General features: G+C 45.5%; 1 protein-coding gene across 1 annotated transcript in view; it reads right to left on the bottom strand.

The window, feature by feature from the left end:
- LOC139051381 (inner centromere protein B-like) overlaps nt 1–24,096 on the bottom strand; it is a 65,485-nt gene extending 41,389 nt beyond the window's left edge. Inside the window, exons 1-6 of the mRNA XM_070528399.1 lie at nt 23,939–24,096; nt 19,182–19,325; nt 18,330–18,410; nt 16,798–17,038; nt 13,215–14,126; nt 8,403–8,585 (exon numbers count right to left, since the gene is read on the bottom strand). Of these exons, the coding sequence (XP_070384500.1) occupies nt 8,403–8,585; nt 13,215–14,126; nt 16,798–17,038; nt 18,330–18,410; nt 19,182–19,325; nt 23,939–23,946 (1,569 nt within the window). The 5' untranslated portion in view covers nt 23,947–24,096. The remainder of the gene's footprint in view (nt 1–8,402; nt 8,586–13,214; nt 14,127–16,797; nt 17,039–18,329; nt 18,411–19,181; nt 19,326–23,938) is intronic.
- Nucleotides 24,097–27,274: the final 3,178 nt, after the last annotated feature.

Raw genomic sequence — 27,274 nt, 5'->3', positions numbered from 1 at the left:
CTCGTGTCACAGTTGCTACCTTACAAATGAAATTGAACCAAGCAGTCAGAAATGCAAAACTGCGGTACTTTCAGAATACATTGCCGAACTTCATTCAGACTGCTCCCAGCAAGTTCTGGGGCTTTCTTAACAGTAAAATGCAAATCAGTCGACTAGATTGTGCATGACGGAAATCTTACAATTGAGAAAGATATTGCGGAATGGTTTAACAGGTACTTTAACAGTATTCTTTTTTTGAGCTCGTCAGATCACCCTTTTTCTGATCGCATCGCACACAATTATGAATATGATATAGTTTCATTGCCTTGCGTTTTTTCGCTTTTAAATATAAAAAGAAAATTGACTCGGGCCAGACAATATACCCAATGCTTTTTTTCATAGATACGCTGAAATGTTATCCCACTCTTTAGTTTTGATTTTTCATGCACCTTTGTCTTCAGCCGTGCTTCCTAGAGACTGGCTTACTGTCCGTGTTATGCCAGCACTAAAAAAGGGGCGATTCCACACTAATTGCAAACTATCGTTCCATATCACTTACCTCCTCTTGTTGTAAACATTTAGAGCATACAATAACTAAATAAATGAAGTTCTGGGAGACAAAGGCATTCTGTAAACCCTGCAGCATGCTCTCCAAAAGGGCTTTTGCACTGTAACACAATCAACTACTGTTTTTAATGATTTCGCTAGCATACTGGACAAATCTTGACAAATTGATGCCATATTTTTGCATTTCAAGAAACCATTTAACCTTGTTACACACTCAAAGCTTATAAAAAAATTGAATTATTCAATTTACCCATGTTTATTATAAATTGCACTGCTGCTTAACTTACGAACTGCAGGCAATTTGTTGTTATTGATACTTACTCTACTAGTGAACTTCCCGTAACTTCTGGCGTGCCTGAGGGTAGAGTTTTAGGATCGTTATTATTCAACATATTTATTAATAGCATTGTTGACACTATTATTCTGCCTGTAAAAATTAAATTGTTTGCCGACAACCGTTTCCTCTTTACTGAAATTATCTGCCTTCCAAGATGAAATCGCATTAAATTCCAACCTTCAAAACAATCAGTCTTGGTGCACTCGTTGGAATAAGGAGCTTAACATCAGCAGGGTATGGAACTTATGGAACAGCAGGGTATGGAAGTCATTTTGGAGCAATATTAAGGCAAATAAAGTTGCATTTTGGAGCAGGCCAATCTGAATTTTAGAGGAATAATGCAATATGGCAGTGCACTTTGAAACCATGACAAAACAAAACAAACTAACATGAGTGCTGTACTGCAACTATTTTAAGCAACGATACTGAAACCGCCTAGTCCATGCAAATTTCAGTAGTAGTGCTCGCAGATTTTCAATTAGTGGTAGGAACCACAAGAAAACATGCATTCTGCAATAATGAGTTTGAAAATTTCGAAAAGTAACCCAAGGCATTTTTTGTATATGCATTTTTCTTTAATGTCTTGAAAGTGTGGGTGAAACGCACGGAAGTGCGCTTCACCAACAGACCGTACGGAGAAGCCAGAGTTATCAACTACTGTGTTTTATTATTGCAATAGCAATTATATGGACTCTCCAGGCGCATTTCTGCCATGGGTGTCACCGTGATGTTCCATGTGAAGTCCAAGGTTGATAATGTTGCTGTGCGCTGTATGCGCTAGTGAAAGCGCACGAGGTTGAGCCAATGATGGCAGCTCTATCTCACGCGCGCAAGGGACGAAAGCAGGGAGAATGCACGTCGTCTTCCATCGTGCACAAGGCACCAGGAGGGAGGAGAGGCATCCTACTCTGGTGGCTGCTGCGCATGGCACGAGCCTGATCTTGAAAGCTATCTGCAATGGGGACATGGTGCATGCGCCAAGTGCTGAGAGCTTTGTGTACGCTGCTGTTTCGCCGCTTAGTTCTGGTTGAAGCGAGATGCAGCACGAAAGTAAATTCGACAGCTGCTGCCGCCGCACTTCCTCACTCCAGTGTTTTGACAGCGAGTGCGCGCATGACACCCTGCTTGATCATTTAGTGAACGTCTACAAGTCACTAAGGCCGATAAAACTATCCTTACTTCGTATAGCTGTCAATTAATTTACTATCGCAATCGATGCTTCGTCTGTTGGGCAAAACTGACTCTTTTTAAAGCCATTTCTACATAATAGACCAAGGTGATTCCAAAGCATCTAATAACTTTCTGGTATAACATAAAACTATTACAATCTGTTTTTATTCCAAATCTGCCATTAGTCCTTCATGAAAGGTCAAAATGGCTCAGGCCTTGCTACATGGGCATAAAAACAGATTGGAATAGCTTTCTGTTATACCAGTCCTGGGGACAAAGACATGCGCCCGCTGAACCTGCTGCAGTGCGGCCTCCCTGATATCTAGGTCATACCTGCCAATCTGGCGAGATAAAAATTGGGAGACTATTCATCCCAACGAGGGGGGGGGGGGGGGGGGAGGTGTTCAAACATTCAGGGAATGTTCAACGAGTCTTTTTGCAGGGACCTTGCAGCAGCAGACTTTGCTCACTTCAAAAATTTGTCCGAGTAGCTTTGCTCAAAACATGGTCCAGACTGACGGCCCTTCACTAGCAGCAGGTGTTAGAGGGTTGTGTTGCACATTGATGAAAAAAATTCAGTCCTAGTTTTTCACGCCATGCTAAAAATTCTCCCACACTCCGCCTTGCTATGCGGTATCGCGAGTAAATTGAGCATCACCTTAGCAACTCGGTGAAACATGTTTTCCATCAGTGTTTTTCATTTTTCCAACCATAGACCACTGCATGTCCCACCTTTCTTCATTCAGAATGTCCTCTTGAAGACTGTATGCCTGTAGTGTGGCCAACTCAGCTTCGAGAGCATCTAAAGCGACTTCAACAAATTCATTGGAATCTCGGGGCAGCAGCTGAGGGAAACTGAATAAAGAAACGAAGACTCAAGAGTGATGCCTGTGAAATAAATTTAAGGTTGGCCACCTCCGCATTCTTCAAAGTTGTGCTTCAAAATTGCGTCCACATCCATAACATTTCGCCTCGTCGCATTTCGGAAACATTTTCTGTTGAAGAGGCCCCCCAACGTGGTTGCCGACACTAAGGTCGTGTTCGACGAGGAATCCCGTAAACAGGCACTCCACACGTATGACACTGTCGCCGCAGTTGTTCCGGATAAAGTTCACTACGGGGTCTTGCTGCTCAGCAGTGCGAACATAGCTATCATGCTTCGCCGTGGACATGTGCAGTTTCAAGTCAGCTTTCCGCCCGTGAGACATGCCGACATCGCATCCACACGTTGTACAAAATGCAAAATGTTCTTTAGTTGGTGTCAAAAAGCACGAAAAATCAGAAGTATAAGATCGCAAAAACTTCTGCAAATAGCTTTTCTTGGGCTTTGATAGCGCCATGGCATTAAGCACATGAGGATTGTAACATTACACAGTGCACCGCACAAACGCGGCCTAGCCAACACAAATCATACACACAAGCAGCAGCAACAAGGTGCACCATGGAGGAAGGCATGCAGGAAATGCAAGAGCTACTATCAGCGTCAAATGAAACGTGAACAGCGGAGAGCGTGGCCCAAGCATAAGTGAAGGTATGGTGTGCGCCGTCCAGTCATCACAAATGACAGGAACGCATTTGGCGATTTGGCCGCACAACGCGATCCCACAATAGAGAAATATTTTCACCTGTGATCTGGTTCATACATCTGAAAGGTAGAAAATAAAAATAAAAGATAACAGAAGCTAAAGTTTGCAGTTTACGGTGACTATTGTGACACAGCTCGCTGAGAAGAACAGCGATGCACAGGGAGCAGTTAGCACCATCATCGTTATAGATTCACTCAAGTGGTTTGGTGCTTGTGCGCCACATCATTCTTTCAATCGGCAAACTTGCGCAGCACGGTATCGCTGGAAGCTGCGACGCTAGCCGGCATTGGTGTGCTGAGCACGATTGGCCGTTTGTTTGACTCTCAAACGAGCGCCGTGCAGCCAAATCAGATGTGCGCGTCTGTTATTGGTGATGACTGGACGGCGCGCCCTATACCTTCACTTACGCTTGGGCCACGCGCTCCGCCGTTCATTTGACGCTGATAGTACATTGGCTCTGGCTTTGGTCGACTTACTAGACGCCGTAGTCGGCTGCTTAGTCATGATACCGATGGTGCTAATGCGGCCGTTGTGTGTGATGCTGACAATTACGATGTGGCTGTCGATTCCGCGGTGCCGGTTTCGCAAAAACCATTATTGCGCGAACAGAGACCACTTTTCAGGAGATATAAGACAGTGATCGTACAATCGGAAAGTTCAGTAAAAATTGGGAGTCTCCTGGGTGAATCGGGAGGGTTGGCAGGTATGCTAGTTCGCTCGCAGCGCCCTCAGCTTATTTTTTGTTGTTTTGCACCTCAGGGAGCACTGCGCCGCCCTGGCCACTCAACTGTGTTCTAGTACACTCCAAATACAGCTGCCTAGGCTGTTTTATCAGAAGAGACGACAGCAGTGACAGCAGCAGCGACAACAGCCGGGAGTGGTGGCGCGTGCGCTGGCCACTTGTCGGAAGTGCCAAAAAGTCCAGTGTTATAAGCACGAAAATTACAAGCAAATGTGCGGCAGGCGCCGTTGCGAAGCGTGCTGGATATGAACAGCTGTATTCTTTTTTTGGAGAATGAATCTGCTCGCTGTTGGTGGCCACTGCCGAAGCACAAATGCCGAAGACGTTCTGGCGCAGCGTGGTGCAAGAATTTGTGTTTGTATCAAAATGGCGCAATTGGTGCACGAGTCCCACCCCTGCATAAGCAAAACAGTCTTCATGAAAGTTACGAGAAAAATGAAGCTATCATCTGCTTACAGCCTTGAATCACAGCCACTTAGAGGTTAGTGAATACAAATATCTAGCTTTTACATTAACCAATGATCTCCACTAGAACTCCCACATTTATTACTTATACGACTCTGCTTTCCAGAAACTTCGCCTTCTCAGACACAAATTAAAACTTGCTCCCGCTGAAACTTGTCTAATTGCTCATACACCCCTCGTCCGTCCTAAACTGGAATTTGGTGCTGTTAAATGAGATCCTAGAACTAAAACTAATATTGGGGCTCTAGAAATGATTCAGCGCCAAGCAGTAAGGTTTATCTTTTCAAAATATTGCTCAAATGACTCCCCAAGAAAACTAATAATGGAACATAATATTTGAACGTTGCAATTAAAAAGGAGAATTCAGACTTAAATTTCTTTTTACTTAACCCTTTCGCTGTCACGGACGTACCGGTACGTCATCGCGCTTCCCCCCCAAAACTGTCACTGACGTACCGGTACGTTCTCTATCATGCGTTCAAAATTTCGCGCCAGAGCGCAAAGCTGGCGCTCCTGGATTGGCCACGCACTCTGTTGACTCTTTCTACAAGTTCGTATATTCGCCCCGACCTGTGTTACTCCATGTATTGAAGAGTAGGGCACGACGGCCACTCCCCACTTTCTCTTTGCTGAGTGGCGCGGTGGCTCCGTGTTTGCTGTATCATGCGTCGCGCGCGTGTGGTTATGGGTTCAAGGGTTGTTCTGCCGTCTCCGCTGGTTTGAAGGTTTTTATTTTTCTTCTGTTGGTGTGCCTGCTACGGCGCGTCAAGTTCAGGCGCACGTGCCGTTGCCTCTCCGAAAAGAGCAAAAGAGCGACTCCTTGCTGCTTTCGCTCTCTCGCCGCACCCTCGCTTTCGACTTGCAGCAGTAAACGTAAAGCCCTTCGAACTTTGTTTAGCCTTTTTCCATCTCTCTCTGTCTTCTTGATCACGCAATGTCCCATTGCTCTCCGTAGTGCGGGCGACTGAAAGCGCATCCTCCCTGCGCGCGGTTACTTTCGGATGGCTCAGCGCGCGGGACCTTCGTCTGCTCATTGGAGCGGTGGCTCAATTCCGATTCAGAATACGAGCCGAGCTCGGATTCGGACTCAGAGTCGCATGCGAGGAAGAGGGTTCCGCATCGTCAGATTCGGGTGTTGAAGGGATTTTATAGTCAGGCTGATGATGATGATGATGTTTACTAACAACAGCTGCAGAACACTGAAATGCGTATATTACATTGACTATGTTATTTGTATACCAATCATAATCAAAAATAAATTGCTATGTTCATTCCCTGTTATGCCCGTTCCCTGAAACCAAGCCGACACTGGGGGTGCGTCACGGTCAGAAAGGTCCGACAGCGAAAGGGTTAATAAAGGCAACTGAACAAGGCCTCATCACTCTGCGTCGCTAACACATTACTGTGCCAGAAATAATGTTTTTAAGTATTCTTTCTTCCCTTGCACAATAGCAGAGTGGAACAGTCTCCCCACTGAACAAATGACCAGCACTTACTCAAATGAACATATATCCAATTAAATTGGCTGAGTTCATGTTTATTTAGCCTGCTGTGGAACCTGCTGCTAATTCACTACGACTTCTACTTTTACACTACTGAAGCTGTGTTGCACAAAACGATTTTGTTGTATTGCTTGTGGCATTTTATTTTATTTATTTTCGAACATTGTGTGGCAATAGTTTGTGCTGTACTTCGATTCTACATGTACTGCTTTATTGTGTATGTACATTACACCTCCTGCTTGGGCCTTTCAAGGCCTGCAGTATGTATTTATTAAATAAATAAAAATTATCCCACGCAAGTATTGTCAAATGTGAATTTCAAGGCGATACAAGTTTTGAAAATGTATCCGGCGTTCTTTCAATAAGACTTGCTCTACAGTGTCCCAATGGATAATGTGAATTTCAGAGCCACCACAAGACATCTTAGGGTAAGAAAAGCATGGCAGCATACAGTTGCGAAGTCAGCATATGTAATCTTGACCTTTCATGATTCTGGCAGAAGAAGCTTTCACACTTGAAACGTGCTCACTGTTGCATGCAGTGAGTGCTGGCAATGTAGGCGAAGAAACAAGTGTAACATTTTATGCTTTTTGGAAGTGCCTGCCCAGCGACATTCAGGGAATAAAGGTCCAGGAAGGCATCAAAGGCTTCAATCCAAAGTTATCACAAATTGGGAAGAATGTCCGAAATTACCTCTATTTTGGTGCTGCGATTGTGGCTTTTTAACGATCATATAGATTTCAAATGATATGAACACTTTTTGAGATCCCAAGAAATTTGTATCAGAGATTTTATTGCATCACATTTGTAGTGGTGCCCCTTCGACACAAACACAGCCGTTTAGGCTATCATAATGGCAGCGCATGCGTCAGGGCTTGTAGAAAAATCACTAAAGTCAAATATTTAGAGGGACACTAAAGGTAAATATTAAGTCAAGCTAAAGTGATAGATTAGTGCTCGAGAATCTATAGCCGCTGATATTATCGCGAACAGAGCCTCAATGATCGAGAAATTGAGGTAAATGCAGTACATGATTATAGACTCCCCCGGGACATTCAAGTACTTGCCCGATTATGACAGAACTCCTCAGGTAAAAGGTACCACTGAATTACTTGTTGCAAAAAACATCATAGTATTGTATTATAAGACAAAATAAAGTGCTACTTGTCCAGTTCCATTTCATTTCTAGAAAAAAGAAATGATTGAAATTAGCCTTGAAAACGACCCGGGCGGTTGAACGGTTTCGTTTTCGCCCGACTCTGCGGCGCACACATGTTCACGTTTCAGATGTTTCGTTATTGCATAGTGCTGCACTTCTTGTTGGCTCATGAAACTCGCACAAACTGCAAGTAGCAGAGAAGTAAACTTCCATGTGATGTCCCAGGATGCCCGAATGGTCTACGCCACTTGACCAAAAAGCAGCTGCAGCGGCGAATCCACCGCTCAGCCTTGGCTTGGTACCGCACTGCCGTCAGTCGGGTGCTGTTTTACTCAGCAATGGCAGCAGAGGGTGGTGATGGTGTATGCAACGTCACCACTCCCCCGGTTCTGGGTGGCAGGGGATTTTAACTCCGGTAAAGATATTCCGACCCTTCAGTAGTAATTTTCTCGTAAACTAAGTCTTTTTGGCACGAAACAAACATTGCGAGGTTTCCGGAATGATATTTAAACAGTCTGTGTCGACTGAGTATTCACCTTTAGTGTCCTTTCAAACAGAATAGAATGCAGGTCTAGCTGGAATTCCTCAAGAACTTCAGGCACAGTGTGGCACACAAGAGTCAGACACAGTTGCATGCATTGCTTCAGCTGTTCGGCGAAGTACGGAAGTTTGCGATAAATAAACTGCATGGACACAAATGTATTCACTGTAGCAATGCTAGTAACTGTCACATTGTTCCAGTGACAGAGAAAAGTTTCATAACTATAAAGCATTTGATTTCCATTCCATCTCTAAAAAACTAAACTATCTGTCAACCTTGAACAACCCTAGTTTTAATAGGACAGTAGAAAACAGGAGGTGGCATGACATTTACGAGAACATCAAGAATGCTTACCTGTCGTGCTTTACTTGTGATAAATGGTCGTGCCACCTTTGAAGGCGTGACCTGCTTTGGTGTGACAGGAGCGAACCTGGAGGAGGAGGAGGACGGGGTAGCCGAAATTTTGCGGACAGCGCTGAGCTTATGTCCCGGACAGTCCTCTCCGAGTGTCTTGGTGGAACCTAGAACACCGCTGACCTGGTGTTCAGAGGAGCAAAGCGGTATTCAATTTCTGAATTGGAAAGCAGCTACAGACATCAGTAAGCAATAGAATTTTAGTTAGAACACTCTCAACTCGTGCACTGAAAATGCGTTTGGCCATAAGGAGGCTAGACTTTTAGCACTATACATACATATATATATATATACTTTCTGATTATGAGGCACGCTGTAGTGGAGGACCCCGGAAATTTTGACCACCTAGGGTCCTTTAATGTGCACCTAGATCTAAGTACATGGGTGTTTTTTCATTTCGCCCCCAAAGAAATGCAGCCGCCGTGGCCAGGATTCAATCCCGCTCATTAATAGCCGAGATAGAAATATTTCAGTGCTGTGAACCCATGATTTCAGCAGGCGGGCTCAACTGCATAGCGAGACTCCCTCTTCACTTGCCCTGTCTAGCCTTCGCGAGTGAAATTCCTTCCTTGCGTTTTCTCGTGCTGGACCTCAAGGATCGCGTGACACATAAATTACAGGTCCTACTTCACCTTTTTTTTTTCTCCTCCCTTTTTTTCCTGATGCTATGCGTTTTCGCTGAAGGCGTCACGCGTGAGCTGTTGTCTGGTTCGCAGAGCGCACGATTTCGCACGCTGTGCACAAGGAAACATGACTAGCGGTATAATTCAGTGCTTCACGAATACTGAGGCAGAACAAGCGGATCGCAGAGCATGATCACGCGCTGGAACACGGTAGAAAATGGCCTAGTTTCAGTACTTACGCACGTGACCGCACGACCGTGGGAAGAAGCGGACGATGCAGAAGTACATCTTACTTTGGTGTGAAGTAAAGCAAAAGCATGCAGACATGCCGTTTGTGCGTTTCATCATTTCGATAAACTTCAATTCGTGAATTCAAGCAACTGATCACACAAATAACAGATATTGTCTCGAATAATTCTTGAAGTCACGTGTCACCACGAGCAATGTCACACTGTGGACACGACTACATACGTAGGTGCAGGGGCACGACTACATCATCGTCCGGCTTGGAGCGTGGTGGCCGCAAGGCGAAGTAAAAACGATGTTCGGTTTGAAATTTCGGATCTTTCCGTGCGGTGTAACGATGTAATACCTTGAAGATATGATCGTTCTCACGCAATGTATGCCCTGTGCTTGTCAGCTCAAAATGGCCAGACCTGGTGAGGGGCCCTTTAAGAGCAAAACAGTTTGGTTTCTACAGCAATGCTTTTTTCTACAACAAAGATACGAGCATACTATATGAGGCATTGGCAAGCTGAAGCAACTTGAGCTGAATTATTGAACACCTCAAACAATGCTGGATAGCTTCGCTGTTCTTTAATAAGGGTTTGACTGGTACAACATCCAATGGCTTTAACAAGCATTTTCCATAGCTGCTCGTAGTGGTGAGACAAAAGCATGCCTACAAAATCATCAATAGTTTCAGTGATCATTTCAGCTAATTCGAAGTGTTCGATTTCATTGAATTTTGCAACATCGTTCTAACCTGCACTTACAAAATTAATGTATGTATTCAGTTCATAAATGTGGCGCTCTTTGGCCATACCTGGCCGTTGCGCCACTAAACAACACACATTCATACATTCAGTTCACAAATGGACGATATGCAAAAGTCCATAAGCAGGCTTTCCCACAGAGCTAACATTTCTTAACAAAGAGATGGCAATGTTCCTGCTACTAGCATTGCCCAGTAAAGTGGAAAGCTGGGCGAGTTGGTGACTAATCATCATACCGTGCGAGTGAAGCAGCACACTGCACAGGACAAAGCGAGAGACAGCGAATGTCATGCCTACTTGTGTGTCTCCGCTTTGTCCTGTTTCAACCACACTGCTTCAACCGCACTGCTTCAACCACACGGTATGATGATCAGCTTGTTAAAACTGAGAAATGTGTTTTGATACCCTAGCTGGTGTGGGGAACAAACGGTGGCAAGAATGGTGTGACTCACTCGCATGTTGATACTTCAATTAACATTTAGCCCGATTCCTACCATTTTGGTTGCGTCTAAAAAGGTGCCGCGAGAAATGGATTTGCAGGTTTAGCATATTGTCATCTACTCAGCCATTAATTTACAAATAAACACCTGCTTTTCTGGTCCTTGAAAAATCAGTGGTAGAGAAGACAAGCATTTACTTGTTGAAGCTACTTTGGGAGAAAAAAAACAAGGTTTTGGGGCAGAAATTTTGTTTTTTTTTTGAGCACAGTGTCCTGGAATCAGACATTATAAATGCATTATGCTCAACCTGTTGAAGTAACAAAAAAAAAAGAAAAGGAGTAGGTAGTACAGTAAACCTTTTGCTTTGAAGTGCAACACTTTTGTTCATTCTGATAAGCTAAGTCACCTAATATAGAAAGTTTCCGTTGCTTTCACTTCGAGCTTTCAAAGAGAACATAGTGAAGTTCAATCATTCGGGTAGAACAAATTTGAAAACAAATACTCTAGTCAAAGGTTAACCCTCTGTGCCAAGGACAAGACTCACTCATTCAGGCATTTTCTCCAAAATATGCCAGTGAGAAGTAACACTTGTCCAGGGATCTTCTTTCATCTACTGACAGTCACACATAAATGGCAATTGTTTCATCATTGTGGTGTGAGCGCTGCGCTATTAAATGGTACCAGTTTCCCAGAAGGCTGATCTTTACAGGTGCCATTGACAGAAATTAAATATAAGTCTGGCTCCACTGCATTAAAAATGGTGGCGCAAAGTGATGATGGCCACCTTTCTCAATGCCACAATTGTGGTGTTTCTGGACATTTCTTTATCTCAAAGACAACATTTTAAGCTGGAAAGCTCAGCCATGTTTGCAGCTTCAGCTTAGTATTGACGATGGTAAGGATAATTCTTCAGAGCCTCTGGTGACTTCTCTTGCAAACATGTGGCTCGGCAAAAACGCTTTGCCACCAGTGCCTCTGCGATTTCTTTTTCTCTCCGTGCCAGCAATAAAGCATCACATCCCGAACAACAAAAAAAGTGTGCCCAACTTCCGTTCCAAGAAATATATTGTGCTTCATATAGACTGTTTTTATGGCTTTGCTTATCCGAAACTCAAGCACATAATATAATTGACAGTAAGCTGCTGATATTGCAATAATGACATCTGTTCACAATAAATTGGCCATAAAAAAATTCAGGACGTACTGGTGATTTTCTGAAAAAAATTCCAACCTAACTTATCTCCCGATGACTATTGACAGTAATGCGATAAGTATTCAAGCGATGTTGCGATGCACTATATTGATGAAGATACGTTAAATTAGAATTTGTAGTAGTCATTCTGAGACTTTCATTGCTTTGACTGTATATATGCAACATACGCTGTACGTTATCGCTGTATGTTATATAATATCGCTATCAAGTTTCCTTCACTTAGTGTGTTATTTAGGTGGTCTACAAGGGCACGCTCATCGCAATGCACATATCCTGTGAGCAATGCCATGAGCAGTTCAAATGCTGCCACTTTAGGATAATGTGCAGTGTTGGCACATATCCTGTGAGCAATGCCATGAGCAGTTCAAATGCTGCCACTTTAGGATAATGGGCAGTGTTGAACAATCAGAGGAAGAATTTTTTTTCTTTTTACAAGTTATTTAGGAGGTTCAATTTTCTGAATCCCAGAAAAATAATGGCAAGCATCAGAACACTGAAAACAATTTACTATTATACTTGTTTCTAGAAACCCTTTTCAATTTCGGCACCCAGGAGGCAATATGAAACCCTGGCTCACTTCGTTGTTGCAATAACCGCAGCTGTTACTCACGAGCACAGAGGGGAGAAACACATGTGCAGCACTTGTATATTTGTAGGAGCAATGTCCTCACACTTAGCCTTATTGCTAGGCAGCACCAGCAAACATTGCTTTGTGCCCCGACGTTATAAAAACGTTGACGATACTGAGCAGTGTTTAAAGATCAATTTCAGTATCAAATTAGAATGTTTTCTAACCTTTGTACGTGTCAAGTCTGATCATTTTACATGCGAGGAGGACACAATGTGTTTCTGCAACTTTGAAAATACTGTACTTTCACAGTTCTAGCACATCCATAATATTGTATAACAAGGAATAAATTTTTGCATGCTTAAAATAAAGATAAATAAATTTAAGCCTATATGTAACATGCGCCAAATTTATCATAGAAAAATATAGCATGCCCTCCACTTCCAGGATCATAATAAAATGAGATGTGCAGAACCTATCGTCACAGAAGGAAAACTGTATTTTAAAATAACTTTTTATAATAGAAGTGGTGCGCTGCCATCGCCATTTAATCTTCACTGGCCACAGATACCTAGCACACAAGGGCAGTACTCTCGAGCAATCACTTTCACAGATACTGCTAACACTTTCAAGAGATTTTATGGGACTCTGCATAAGACTTGTTGAAGTATGTGATGGAAAGCTCTCTTGGCACTGTGCACAGGTAGCAAGCTTGGCACAACGCCAGAAACACTGGCCGCCCTCTACGTGATTCTTGTTTTGAATCCAACTAATGTGCAAGCAACTTTTTAACCCATTTTTTTTAAAGGTGCCTGTTAGATTTGTGTTAATATGTTATGTGTCAACACTCTATTAAAATTTAGATGACTTTCTGTTTGCTCGGCTCCACATGGCCGCGCTGTCTGATACTTACCTTTTTCACATGTGCCCAAGCGGGAGAGGTTTGAGGGAGGAGACGAGCACGCTTCGGCGTGGTAGGCAAGTCCACCCATTCCTCATCGTCAGAGGCAGATTCTGCTGCCGATGACACCTCATACGAGCGACCGGCCGCCTGAATGCCAGCAGGTGTTCCCTTTGAGCTTTTCTCTGAAACTGCGATGAGTGCTGCAGCAGCAGAAGCTGACGCCCTTGTAATGCGCCTTTCTTTCGCCGCCCCGGCTCCAGGTGCAATCGGAGCCGAGTTCTTTGCACCTGGGGAAGCCGCTGGCGATGTGGCGGCAAGCTCTGTTTCGGCGTGAGGTTTTGAGGCAGGAGAGCTGGAACGCAATGTTGAGGATTGTCCATTGCACTCTGGTGGAGACACACTAGACAACCTCCCGACAGGGATCTCTTTGACAGGCAGACGCAATGGTGCGACGTCCACACATGTGATAGCAGGCGTTTCCTCTTCACTACTATGCTTTGATGCAATTTTAGGTGGTGAAGGCACGACTGGTGTACTCAGACTTGCTCGAGTCACAGGCTTCTCTTCAGTAATGGGTTCCGATGAAGCATGCATCTGTGTGGTAGATAAAGGAGCACAGAGACCCACTTCTTTTGTAACAGCTGCAGCACTAGCTTGGTTTCTTGCTGCATTGCTGCTTTTGGGGGGCCCTGAAGCATGCATGGGGGAAATGGGCTCCTTTGATTCAAAGGCCCTTGCCTTCTCCTGCACACTGCACTTGGTATATGGCGAGAAGAGCTGCTTGGATGGTGTAGCCACACGATTAGCAGGCGAATAGAGCAAAGCACGTGATATGCCCGCTGCACGGGGTGGGGTCGCTTGACCTGAATCGGCCACAAGGGCCTTTGCCTGAGCCCGTGTCTGTCTTGTGCTTCGCAATGGCTGCAAACAGAAGGAACATGGAGCACAGTTTAAGATGGGTTAGTGGAAGTCATTTCGGTGAAAAGAGTAGAGGACAGAAAGGACACTGCAAAAAATCTGCGTTGCACGTTTTTAACTTGTTGGTTTCAACTTGTTGCACAGTTTGCACAGATGGCTAAGCAGTCACATCACTTTACCATAAGTTACTATACAAATCGGCATACTGGTGTCAAGACAATGTTTTTGAAATGTTTTGCCTACCACACTAAACCAATCATGTTTAATTTGCAGCTTTAAGAGGCAGTGCTATAGTGCTACAATGATGCATTAAGCTACAGGCATGGCTAAGCACAACTGATGTTGCAGGCATGACAAGTTAATAAAGGGGAGTAGAACCAAAACTGAATGTATGGTAACTGAACAGCGTAGTCCATTTAAGGGAGAGGGAAAAAAAAGAAAAACGTGGCACAGTACATGGCAAGTCTAGATTAGGTCATGCACAATTTAGAGCGTTTGCCCTAATGTGTTGGATCTGCCACAGAATATGTGTATCTATCGTAACACACATGTTAAAAGATTGCTCAAAAGAATACTGACATTTCAGACTCGCATTTTTTTTTTCGCTAAGGGAACGTCCAAGCCCTTTAAAGCTTAGAAAAATTACTGTCAAGTGCTACAATACTCTAATGAATTACTATGTTTGTTTTTACGAACCACTTACAGTACTCGGGACACAACCCATGACATGATACAGTGGTTCGCTCTATATCCATGATTGCAGCAGCTACCACATACAAGTACAGCCTGGAGAAACACGGGCACAGCACTCTTGTTTATCATTATTACTATTATTTTCTTTAAGTGAGTAACGTCACCACACCTGGTCTTAGTGCTATACGATATCAGCAAATTTTGCTATGTGTCACGGCGTCACGATAATCTCAATGATGCCCAGACAGGCATTGAGAGAACTTCAGTCAAATTAACATATCTCTGGTTTCTCAAGTTTCACACTTAATGAGAAGAGAAAATGAGTAGCTGTCTTTTTCTTTTCATTCGTTACGACCATATATAAGCAAAAAGACCATGAAGCGAGAGAAGGCAATTATAACTTATTAAATAAAATGTAGAAATAATGAGGAAAAGCGAAATAAATGTAAACAAAAATACAACTTGCCACAAGTGGAAGCCAGACCCACATCCTCTGCATCATGTGTGTGGTGCTTTACCAATTAAGCTGCTGTGGTGGCCATTCTCCCATCCAATTTCTAGGGCTTTATACATGTGTAAACATTATCCCTAGGATTGTTAGCCAGTGCCCATATCACAGCCATGACAGTGAATGTGGAACATTCTTTGAACCCCAAGCATTGTGTAGTACATGGGCATAAGATAAGCACACAACTGGAAAATAATCCTTTGCATGCTACCTCAGAGAACCTAGGCTGTCAAAGTCAATGCCCTTGCTATGCGACAAGTTTTTGAGCAGCTAAAACATTACAGCTGTTTGCAACTATAGAAGCAAACAATGAAGCCAGGGAAAACATGTGGGAAGTTAACTATTACTAATTAAACCGCAGAAATAATGAGCAATAAAGGAAATCGAAGTGGACGATAAGACAACTTGCCACAGGTGGAAGCCAAATCGCTCATTTTCACATTATGCATGTGGTGCTTTACCAACTAAGCTATTACAGCGATTAAGTGCCATACTTCTGCATGCAAGAAGGGCATGGTAGCTTTTCTACAACTGAAAACATGCGTCGCAGTGAACTTGCATTAATTCAAGCCTGATGGGACTGACGAAGTTGACTGAATTATCCGGTGGGTCGAATTAAACAAGATGCAGGAAAATAAACCTGCCAGAACACACCACTGACTCAATGTGCAGTAGTTGCCCTATTCTAACATACCCCCGAATTCAATGCATGGCCACTTTCTGTGTGTCCAAAGCAGAAAACTAATGCAGAGATGACATAAAACTCCCCAAAAGGTAGAACTCTAATACACATCCAATTTTTAGCAAGAAAAATAAGCAACGGTCTAATGTGTTACACATGGGTGGCCGACTTTTCTAAACTAAGCTTCGCCGCAATACGTCCTTGTTATGCTGTAAAGCCATACGACATGTCCTATTGCACTCCGGAGACAATTTTCTTGAAAAAAGGCACACGTTAGGGTTGGCTAAATACCGTGATCAGACATCGTGAGTTATGGCTATTGCTTGAAAAGCCTCCTACAGCAAGCTGAAAATAGGTGCTTTCAGCAGGAGATGATGTGTCTTCAACGCATTCACTGTCCAAGCTTCGCTGAGACAGATGCTGCGATTAAAGGGGTCACCACAGGGGCCAGGCACATGTGTGCTGACTGGTCAAATCTGAATTCTCTGGCAAAGGCCAATTTTAGGATCAAAATAAAGAAAGCTTGGGCCATAGAAATGGACGGGCAACGACCAGGACTTAAGGTCAGGGTCGAGTCAACCGAAAAATTCAATTAGCCGGAGTCGAATTACCAGAAGTCTACTGTACTTCACTGAGCCAGGCTGTAATAGCTGAAGTAGAAATATATAACAACAAACCATCAAGCAGCATATCACACCTTCAATAGCGCGTGCCCAGTTTATACAGCGCCTTACTTATTATGAAGGCCTCCATACCATGAAACGAAATAAACAAAATTAGACATTACTTACTTGACGGGGGCTTGGCTTTGCAACAGGCATAGCTGCATTTACCCTAACTCCAAATACCACTTTTTTGTTGGCGGCCCTGGTAGCCTTTGCCGCAGATTTGAGCTGCACGACAGCATTTTCCTTCTCGGGGTCCTCCGACGTTGTGGATGATCTTTCATCTTGCACAGTTACAATTTTCTTTGGTGAACTGCGCTTCTTGGCACCCTTTGACACTGAACGAGTCTGCCGCTTCGGTAGGGCTCTATTAGACATGGGTGCAAAAATGAGCATAGTTGGGCACCTTTTTTTAAGGATGACTGATAAATAAAAAAGAAGATACCTTACATCGTTTTCGAAACTTCAATTCTCGGCGAGAGCTGACTAAAAAACAAGATACGAGTGCAGTGTGACATATGCACACAGCTTATTTGCTCTGGATCTAGTACATGCAATTTTTAAAATTGTAGCTATTATTAAGGAAGGTGGCAAGGTAGGCATGTTAAAGATAGGCTATCTTAAAAAATGAAAGCATGCTAATTCTAATTTAAGTGAGAATTTTGTACAATGGAAGCAGCATACACATCGCTCAGAATTGGCATATAATACAACACACCGCTTAATCACAAATGTACTAGAGGGATGATATCAATAAGAATTAAAGTTAAAGTAAAGGTTTCCTTTGATCATGGCTTTGCAAAAAGCCAACCGGTTTCCATTTTGATCCCCACTTTTTGTTACCGAAACCCGTTTGAGATGGCAAGTAAACACGTTCTTTAGCATAACCTGTTTTCTTTATTGGAGAGCTTGCGGCAAATTAGGCCCACTGCAGGATTTCATGGTTGGAATGTGTGGTTGTATTTCTGGATATCTACTATATGCACAGTGAGCTACAAATGTAGCAGCTTCAGTTTCTATGAAAGAAACAACATAAAACGCATAATACATTTAATTGACACAATGTATTGTACATATCCCTGATAAAACCAGTAAGCTTGCATGAAAACAAAGGAGAGAGAGAGAGAGAAAGGGAGGGCACCAAGCTTTCATGTGAATAAAAATGATGCACGTGCATCCTCTCACACACAAATGAATGATTTTTCAGATAAAAAAAAAGAATACTCCACCTATTACGGAAAAAGTAAACTGAAAATAACAGACAAAAGCTACATGGATACAGGACTTCAGAATGGCAGGAGCAACTAGAAAGAATGGGATGCCAAGGTGCAGCAGCATCACCACTAATCAGACACATTTCAGACACTAGTCATACACCATACAGCTTTTCAATTCACCAAACTAGGAAAAGGCATCTTCTCCTTCCTGCGGGGGTGCTTGAACTTTAGGTTAGCAAAATTTATTTGTACAGTATGCATTTTTAAGAAAAGTCTCACACAAATGTCTTGTGTGAAACAGCTCAGAAATTTGTAAGCGCAAGCACATATATAATTTTTCCATGAGAATTATAAGTGTCAGCTGAGGATGTTTGGTTGATCTTATCTAAAAGCATCCCCACAAAGAAATTTCAAGAGTGTGGAAGGTGGTTGGCAACTCACGCAGTAGAAGATGACTTCTTTGCACTGATGCGAGCCTTTTGTTTTCGTCCAGGCGCTTTTGGCACGGCAAGCACACACTCTCTGGGAGTTGAGAAAAGAAGCAGCAACTTGGACTTCTTGCACAAGTTAAATACTAAGTCGGGCGACCACGTTTCGCCACTTAACAACTGTAATCGCACAGCGAGGGACGCGCCTGAATGTATCCGATGTTTCTGGAAAGTTATCGATGCTTCTACCCGGCCGTCTGTTGTCGCCGAACCTTGTGTTATCTGATTTCATCGCGTAACGTGAATGGTGTAGAACTTTGTGGAAGGCACGCGGGTCCGAACGATTAGTCTGGAACACTCGACGACTGCTCTATAAAAGCCGACGCGCTTGACCCGCTGATCAGATTTTCGACGATCGCCGACTGTGTTCGCCGCTTTCGTTGTGCTATAAGTGTAGCCTGTTTTGTGGGCACAGGTTCGCCCAATAAAAGCTAGTTTTGTATTCCACCGTACTGCTTCTTTCTTCGCCGTCACTACCACGTGACAGTATCATACAACTTAAAAGTGTCACTGACACAGTGTGAAGCCGTCTCCATTATGTCATATGCATCCATTAGTTTGCCTGCAGTCCGACACCTACGTAAAACTTAATCTGGAAATGTGGCTCACAAGAGCAGTCGTTGCAGTGTACAGGCAAGTATGCCAAGCCGTCTTTATTTAACTTTAAACTGTGTTCCCTGGCTTGGTCATACAAGCAATGGCTCCTCTGCCCTATGTAGGACTTGCTACACCTGCTACACCAAGCACAAGTTTTTCCAAAACATAATTTATGAACCAGAGAATAGAAACTGAAGCAGCTACTTACACGGAGTTTGCAGCGACCTTAATGTTTTCCAACACATCTGCAACATGAGCTCGTGCACGCTCATTTACATTGTGCAGTTCCTGGTGGCAATCTTTTAGGCTTTCCTGCAGGTTTGCAAGTGCCGTCGCTAAGGAGAAAGAGGTCCTGCAATGTACAGTATCCATTCTCAAATTAGTGGCAGGCACAGCCTTTCCTTCAAATCTACATCTGGCAACTATTTACAGAAGACCAATACTGAGAACTTGTTCAAAAGGTTTGAAAGTAGGAGCACATTAGTGAAACAGTCCAGTGTTTTAAGACAACAGAGCTACAGCTTCCATGTCCAAACAAAACACCCAGCAAACAGAAAGCTGCATGGAGCATGTACTCTTGTTAAACTGGCGGTTAGTGGAAAATAAAAGGCTAAATAGACGACATAATAACCATGTTTCATGTTCTGGCTGCATTTCAACATACCATATTTATAGTGTTCATATAACGTCTTTATGTCCATAATATGCACTACAGTGTTAATTATTGCATGTCTTAGGGCCGAAATTACCGCGTATAAGAGAAAATTAACGCATAACATACAAAGTTTTTGTAAAAATGAACTTATGCCATAAAATGACTGGTTATTTGGGCTACTTTCTGCGCTTAGAGCATTTTCATAATGACCAAAAATGCTGAAAAAAAGGAAACGGGCAACAGCATGATTTAGAGGGCACTAGAGCAAAGAAAACGGTTACGTCATTCGTGGAAGCTTGCATTGATAAATCAGCAACCAGTTTAAATTGCAGGCATAAGAGCAGCGCCAGAAAACACAAAAGGGAACGCTGCCAGACACGGACAATCGCTGCTTTCCTGTCTGTCCGTGTTCCCTTCTTTTGTGTTTTTTTGGCGCTGCTGTTATGCCTGCAATAAGTGACCAACTCGCCTAAGAACTCATTTTACTGAACCAATTTAAAAATGAGTTTAAAGGTTTTAAAGATAAGTGAAACCTAACTATGTACCACTGCAAATCATAACTTCAACCTTTCACTGTATTTGTTACGCGTCTGATAACAATAAGGCAATTATAACTTTAGTTTATTCGTAGCTCCATAGTGTGCATTGACATTTTAATTGTCGGTTTTATCTTTTTGCAAGCGCCTAATGGCGGCCCCGCCTCTGATACAGTACCTGTACGCAGCCGTTTAATATGACATTCATTTCCCACGAATAATGATTCAAAGAACGTACGAGACAGGGACCCATCTTTAGAGAAAACATCAGATGTTACCAAGAAAAAAAAACAGCAGTATTAAGGTAAAAATGCATAAAAAGCAAATTAACGATCGTTTGAGCCGTTCAGGCACAAATGGTGAAACGTGTTAAAGCTCGTTTTTTCATGAAAGATAAGATAGGACAGCTACGCCGAATTTTGCAAGAATAACCGAAAACCTGAACCCTAGCAGTTTGGTACGGATCCACCACAACGTAAAACTGGTAGCCCGCTGGTAGCCAGACCAACGTTAATAGACTAGCTTCAGTTGTAAAACTCCCCGCCCGCGCGCTTACAGCCGCTGTCGCCACTTCTGTGACAGCCGCCAGATGGCCGCGCTGTTTCATCGGGCTCCACTGCAGACGCCTCGTCACAGCCTTGAGCTCGTGCGGGCGGGCAGTTTGCGCGTTTCACGCTCGCTGGCGTTCTCCCTTGTCCGAATTAGTGATACCACGAGAAGGCGGCATCCACCTACTGCAATAAGATTTATCGCGCGAGTTCGTTAATACTGAGAGAAGGGTAAACTGCACGAAAGAAGGAAACACATACAGCGAAGCGCAGAAGCTGCGTTTCTAGATGCCGTGTGTTTCTTCCTGTCGTCGCGCAGTTTAGGCTCACGAGCCTGAATATCTGGCCAAAGTGCGTGATTGTAGGATCAACTTCATCCCCACCGAAGCTTCTCACGACGCCAAAGAAGCACTACAAAAAGAAAGATGAGGTTGGTCTTTGTACACACTAGCCACAAAAAAAAAAGAAGTTGGGTTTTTCATTCCGTGAAGATGGTAAATCAGCGAAGCTGAAACGGGCGGCCCCTGTGTTTATCACAGGGTTAATCCCGAGGGTTCATTAAAGTATTTCTCAGTTATGAGGTTACACGCACAAGCGGCTGCGACGGAAACAACGACGTCACTGACGGTATGCCCGCAGTCCGCAGTTGTCGCTTGCGTTCGATGTCTCGAGTTTGCTCGGCGGCGTGGTTAGCAGCCTTCGCCTGCGATTTGGCGCTTGTACATTCGTCGATATAAATTTCTTCAAAATTAAGTATTTCCGTTGCGTAAGACCATGAGTGGCTCATACTCCCTTAAGCAATATGGCTCATACCCCGTAAACGTGGCCTCCCCATTACGACGACAGAAGTGAAGCAGTGGCACGAGCGCGTGCCGTTGATTTCGCAGAGAGTTCCCGGTCGGCACGAAGAATAGCTGTTTCACGCCGAGCAAAGCATCGCATTGCTGTGAGCACAGAAAAAGTGGTACGCCGAACTGTCGACATCGTTCCGATAGCAGCTCTGAAGCCAGGTACGCTGCACGTCGGCATCGTCTGCTGACATTAAGAAACTCGGCGAAGGCTACAGTTCCACGGATGACACGCTTGCTAAAATTCGCCGTCAACAACGAACCACAGAATACACCAACGCTGCACCGCACGCTTAGTCCGACCCACCCGCGTAGCCGGCCTGTGAGGAAGTGTAGCCGGGCGCGACTGCAGCGCCACGAAGGCGCGGGCTGGTGGCGGTTCCGCGCAACGGCGCCGAGTTTTAAAACTGAATATGCTAGGAGAATGCCAGCAAACTTTAGAGTAGGAAAAAATCGAGAGGCAGACATAGACAAAGAGACAGGAAGGTGGCTGGAACCACCTTCCTGTCTCTTTGTCTATGTCTGCCTCTAGATTTTTTCCTACTCTAAAGTTTGCTGGCATTCTCCTAGCATAACCATGTACCAACTAGCCCAACAAGCCACTCTCATGAACTCATTTAAAACTGAAGCTAGTCTATTGAGCCAGACGGCAGCCAGCTAGTTCCGGTTCTGACAGGAAGTCACGTGGGCTGGGATCCCAAGACAACCCGAACCTGCCCGAAGTTTGCAAAATCGAACGCCGGTGCAGCTGGCCAAATGTAAACATGCTACCAACATGGCAGCGCCCGTCGAGGCCGACGCGCGCTCGGCGTAGTCGGCCCATTTATGCGTTGCCACCTTGAAAATGTATAGTTGCATTCAAGAATACGATCGCTTTCGCGCGATTTCGCGCGATTCGTCGCAGGACGCGTAGTGGGCCAATCTCGCCTTGCGCAGCGCAACAGATGGCCTCCGACGCGGCAGATGACAAGACGCGAAATCGTGATTGTATACTCTAAAAGCGATAGCTGGAAGATCCCTGTTCGCAGCGATCACGTCGCCTACCGGCGACCAGTGGCGTAGCTAGGTCGTCTGGCACCCGGGGCCCTTAGCTCTTCTGTCACCCCCCCCCCCCCCCCCCGGGTGTATTCGAGGGAGGCGGGGATATCGACAATTTTCGGGTGTCTTCAGACGTATATGACACCCCCCCCCCCCCTTGCTGGCCCCGTGCACCCGGGGCCCACGGCCCCCCGGCCCCCCCTATTGCTACGCCAGTGCCGGCGACATTGATGAGTTGGCGCTGTATCATCACAAGAGATGAGAAAGCAGGTTATCGGGTACGTCTCATACGCATAAAATTTCGCGCCGACCTGCTTAGGCTTCGATTTCAGAAAGTTTGTTGTGGGTGATGGTGCTTCTCAATTAAGGAGCTGGACGCGGCTGGCGCGTGAAAATGCACGTCGCCTGTGACCAGCGAAACGTTTCACACTAAAAACAACATTGGTCGCAATCATGAGAGCAATAAGCCAATGTACGTGTGTCTAAATGTACCGAGTGCAATCAGTGTATTCTTAGATCAACGGCCTGCAGTTCGAACACATATCGGTTTCGAGCTGCCACCTAAGCATGCGACAGAGAGACGGAGCGAACACGGGCTAACTGCAAAGCCTTCGCTAACTGCAGAGAAAGGAGAGATATACATACGCGAATTATGTGAAAAGGAACGCCACCAGAGAAAGACGAAACCAAGATGTACCGCAATGTGTGAATGAGCGTCTACAACTTGCGTGGAACACGATGCAGATAACATGCACGCATGAGAGCGCGGCGCGCTGTTCACCGCCGCGAAGAAGCAATCAGGGGGGACACACACACAAAAGCTTCAAACGGTTCACCAAGGCTCGTATAACACCGCTTCGCGATGCGGAACGGAGCATTAGCACCTAAAAAGATAACGCTAGAAGTAAGGAAATCCGGAGATGACCGTATACAGTTGGCTGAGCGAGATAAATTTAAGTCCACAAGCGCCCGCGTTGAAATCCGTGAAGTCCCCGTAAAGATGGCGGCGAGCGCCCATCGCCTCTTTTTGTCGTCTGCTAGCCAGAGAACTTCCAGAGAGCAGCCAGACCAAAATCGTCCTGGCAGGTTCTGGCAGCCCGCGGGTAGCCAGAACCGTCCAGCGCGAGCAAAACGAACGCCCGGCGGAAGTGCGTAGCGCGGTGGGCGGAGCAACCCGAGAAAAACGAAGACGCTCTGGCTGGCTCTGGCAGCCCGCGGGTAGCCAGAAGTGGAAAATCGAAGAAGCCCACTACTGTGAACTGGAGACCCCACCCGAGCGTGCCATCACCTGATTTTTCTGCACTACAACACAGGTGAGTTGAGCGTCGCGAAAAACTCACCCGGCCATTTCGGGTCGGTTCCCCTTCGAATGTTGAGGAATTGTCAACAGTAATCGCAGCGAACTATAACGAACTGTGCCTAGAATATACTGGCTGGTGCGCCGCGCACCAGCTCTTTTTAATGGACGAGCGTGGCGCCGCCTGCAATGAATGCCCACGATGGCCGGCAGAGGTCGCTGCCACATGGGTGGGTGTAGAGTTACTGTATGTGCTACCGCAGGTAGCACATACAGTAACTCTACACCCAGTTACTGTATATACTACCTACGGTAGCATATACAGTAACTCTAGGTGGGTGCAGACTGCGCGTGTCATCCAAGGTCGACTCAAATAGGTCGCGAAGCTTCGGGCGAAAAGCGGTTCAGTACAGATTGTCACCGACATCAGCATGGGGGGTTATGGGAGCAGCGATCGAAGCGCGACTATGTTTGGAGGGAACAAACATTGGGAAAGAAAAACGCGTTTTTTAATTCAAACGAGGCACAGTTAGATTCATTCAACGAAAATAAAATTCCTAGTCAATTTTATATATTCGTGATGAGTTAAGAAAATACGTTTAATTTTACTATTATTAATAAATGCATTTCTTTTCAGCGCCCATCGCTACAGGGGGTGTTGACGCCACTATCACTCGCAGTGCAATGCACGTCTTGAAATGGGCAGAAAGGCGCACTCGTATCACCTGTTGAATACGCCCCCCTCACAATTTGTGCTTTCTTGCTTGTCGAGGTTTGCTTGAATTTGGTAACGCGGGTAGCTTCATTGCTTCTTAATCTGTTCAGTCAAAAGTAGTGAGTTACGACTGCCAGATAATTGTGTAGTTGTTTTCGTGCGACTGCGCTGGCCGACGGACGTGGCATCCGACAATAGGATCAGCACTCTACACCTAAAGCTTTCGTCGGCCTCCAAAGAAAGTATGTTCTGTGCAGGGATGCGATTTCGACAACCGTACGGCTGGCCTTTTACTGCATCGCTTTCCACGCTGAAAGCTCGAAACGCCCATCAAGTCGAATGGCGGGGCATATGAATATGTAGCTCCAAAGGAAAAACAAAACAAATTTCGCGCCTTCGAAAACAAAATGACGTCACTTCTGCTTTTAACGGACAAGGCGTCACGTTATTTTTTTTTTTCCGCCGGAAGTGTTCCCACCACATACAGATGGCGCTAAGACCCATGAACCGGCGATGGACCGCCATGTTTTGAACGTATGGGCTCCTATGGAAGCTTCGCTACCAGGTATATTTACCTTGTGTCGTCTGCTTCGCATATCAGTTTCGCAGTTGTTGCATCGGTTTCTGTGTTTGCGTTTTCAGTGGTAGCGTTGCGTGTTTGTGCTTGGTGTTGTCAAAGAGTGAGTGCGTGGCTGTTATGTTCGTGTGCCTGTCATTGCGAGAACTATGCGGCGGTGGTGAAAAAATGCCGAAGCTGAGACAGTGCAGGGAGAGGACCTGCTTTGTGCCGTTGTGTGGAAGCGGTTACCGCTGGAACAAAGGGCGTGTATCCTTGTTCACTCTACCATCTGATACGAAGCGGCAGCAGAATGGGCAAGAATGATCAGGAGAACGGACAGAAGGCCGGCACCAACTGCTGCGGTTTGTGAAAAACAGTTCGAAAACAGCTTAGTCAAGCGCGCGTTCTCTATCACCGTGAATGACGTTGTCCACGAGATACCCCGCGATAAAACACGCCCACGGTGGAAGTATTCTTCCATCGTGACCACGCCTGAAACCCTAAGCTATACCCACGATATTTCCTGAGTTTGCTAAGCATTCAGCTTACTTTTCCTGAGTTAGGGGGAAAAAAAAGAAGAAAAAACGAGCAGTAGTGCTTTGATCTACTATACTGCAGGTTATGTTGCACGATAGATTACTGCCCAAAATTCTTGACCACCCGCCGTGGTTGCGGGGATTCTACTTCCGGCTACCGTACGGTGCGGACGCAGAATGTCTTGCTCCTCAGGGGCGGTTTCAGCGGCCCAGCTGGGTCGCGGCATCAGGTTGAACGATACGACATCGCAGGAATACCAGATCATTTTGCCGCAGTTGCCTTCAGGTACGACCGTTACGACTACTGTTTTTTTGCACGCTGATGTAAAGACAAGGCCATACCGTGTCGAACATTTCCGAGATGCTTTAGACCGTCTGCAGCTCATGCCGGAAGTTGTGGCCCTAGGAGCGTATCAAATGAATCACGTCTGGGCGATAACATTCAAAGACGGAAAAGACAAGCAGAAGATTTTGACAGCCCCAGCCTTCAGTGTTAAGGAGCAGCGGTGGGTCGTCATAGACCCCTGCAACCAAGACATCAGGATGAAGCTGTATTGGCTTCTGCACACCACGCCGGACGAGGACGTGAGAACTGCCCTGTCGCCTTACGGCACTATTAGCGATATATCAAAGGAGAAGTGGCGTGTGGCAGGCTGTAATGACAAGGGTTCCCACACGCGTCTAGTATCCCTGCGCCTGAAGGCTGGCTACACCGTGGAAGACCTGCCACACCAGCTCCGCGTCGGCGAAGACCATGCACTAGTGCATGTACCAGGGAGACCGCCGCTCTGCCTCCGGTGCCACGGCACGGGTCACATACGGCGCGAGTGCCAAGTTCCACGATGCGGGCTCTGCCGTCGCTATGGCCATGACGATACCCAGTGTGTGCGTAGCTACGCAAACGTAACAGGGTTCGGTAGAAATGACACTGTGAACGAACACCTCATGGACCAGGTCGATGCGGAGGAAACCAGCGGAGGTGGGGTTGCATCGAGCTCTGGCGGCAAGCCATTAACGCAACCCTCCTTTGAAAACGCTGAAGGAAAGGACGACAACCAGGACAGCAAAGCCAACGAGCTACAAGAAACAGCAGAAGAGGATAAAGTCTCGGACAACACAAGCGTTCCTGCGACCGTCATGGAAACCCATGAGTTCGAACTTAACAAGGAAGACGCCGACAAAGACGGAGGCAAAAGCGGCACCTCAGCTGTCTCAAAGAGGCCGCGTGAACGGAATGAAGACGTCGGCAAGCGAGGCGAAGACTGCACTGGCAAGCCAGTCCTGAGGACACCAGTCATCAGAAGAAGTTCGTTTAAAGTAAAACCCAACGTGCCGCCAGATAAAAGGACCACACCAACAGTGACCCCGCGTTAGCGGGGTTGCTGACCGCAATAGCACTTGACGGTTGAACTGGGTCGGACGAGCAGCGCTGTGTGTCAGCAATGTGTGCCGCCAAGGAACACGCTTCGGCCTCGTTTCACACAGCGAGGCCACTTCTTACAGAGCGGCGTGAGACTGTGAGTCTGAGTCCCAGAATCGTGAATCTATCGCACTGCGGTCGGCTTGACC

Source organism: Dermacentor albipictus, unplaced genomic scaffold (genome assembly GCF_038994185.2).
Source record: "Dermacentor albipictus isolate Rhodes 1998 colony unplaced genomic scaffold, USDA_Dalb.pri_finalv2 scaffold_11, whole genome shotgun sequence".
Taxonomy (NCBI): Eukaryota; Metazoa; Arthropoda; class Arachnida; order Ixodida; family Ixodidae; genus Dermacentor; species Dermacentor albipictus.
Note: the sequence above shows the minus strand (reverse complement) of the source record. Positions and strands in the feature narration are given on the sequence as shown.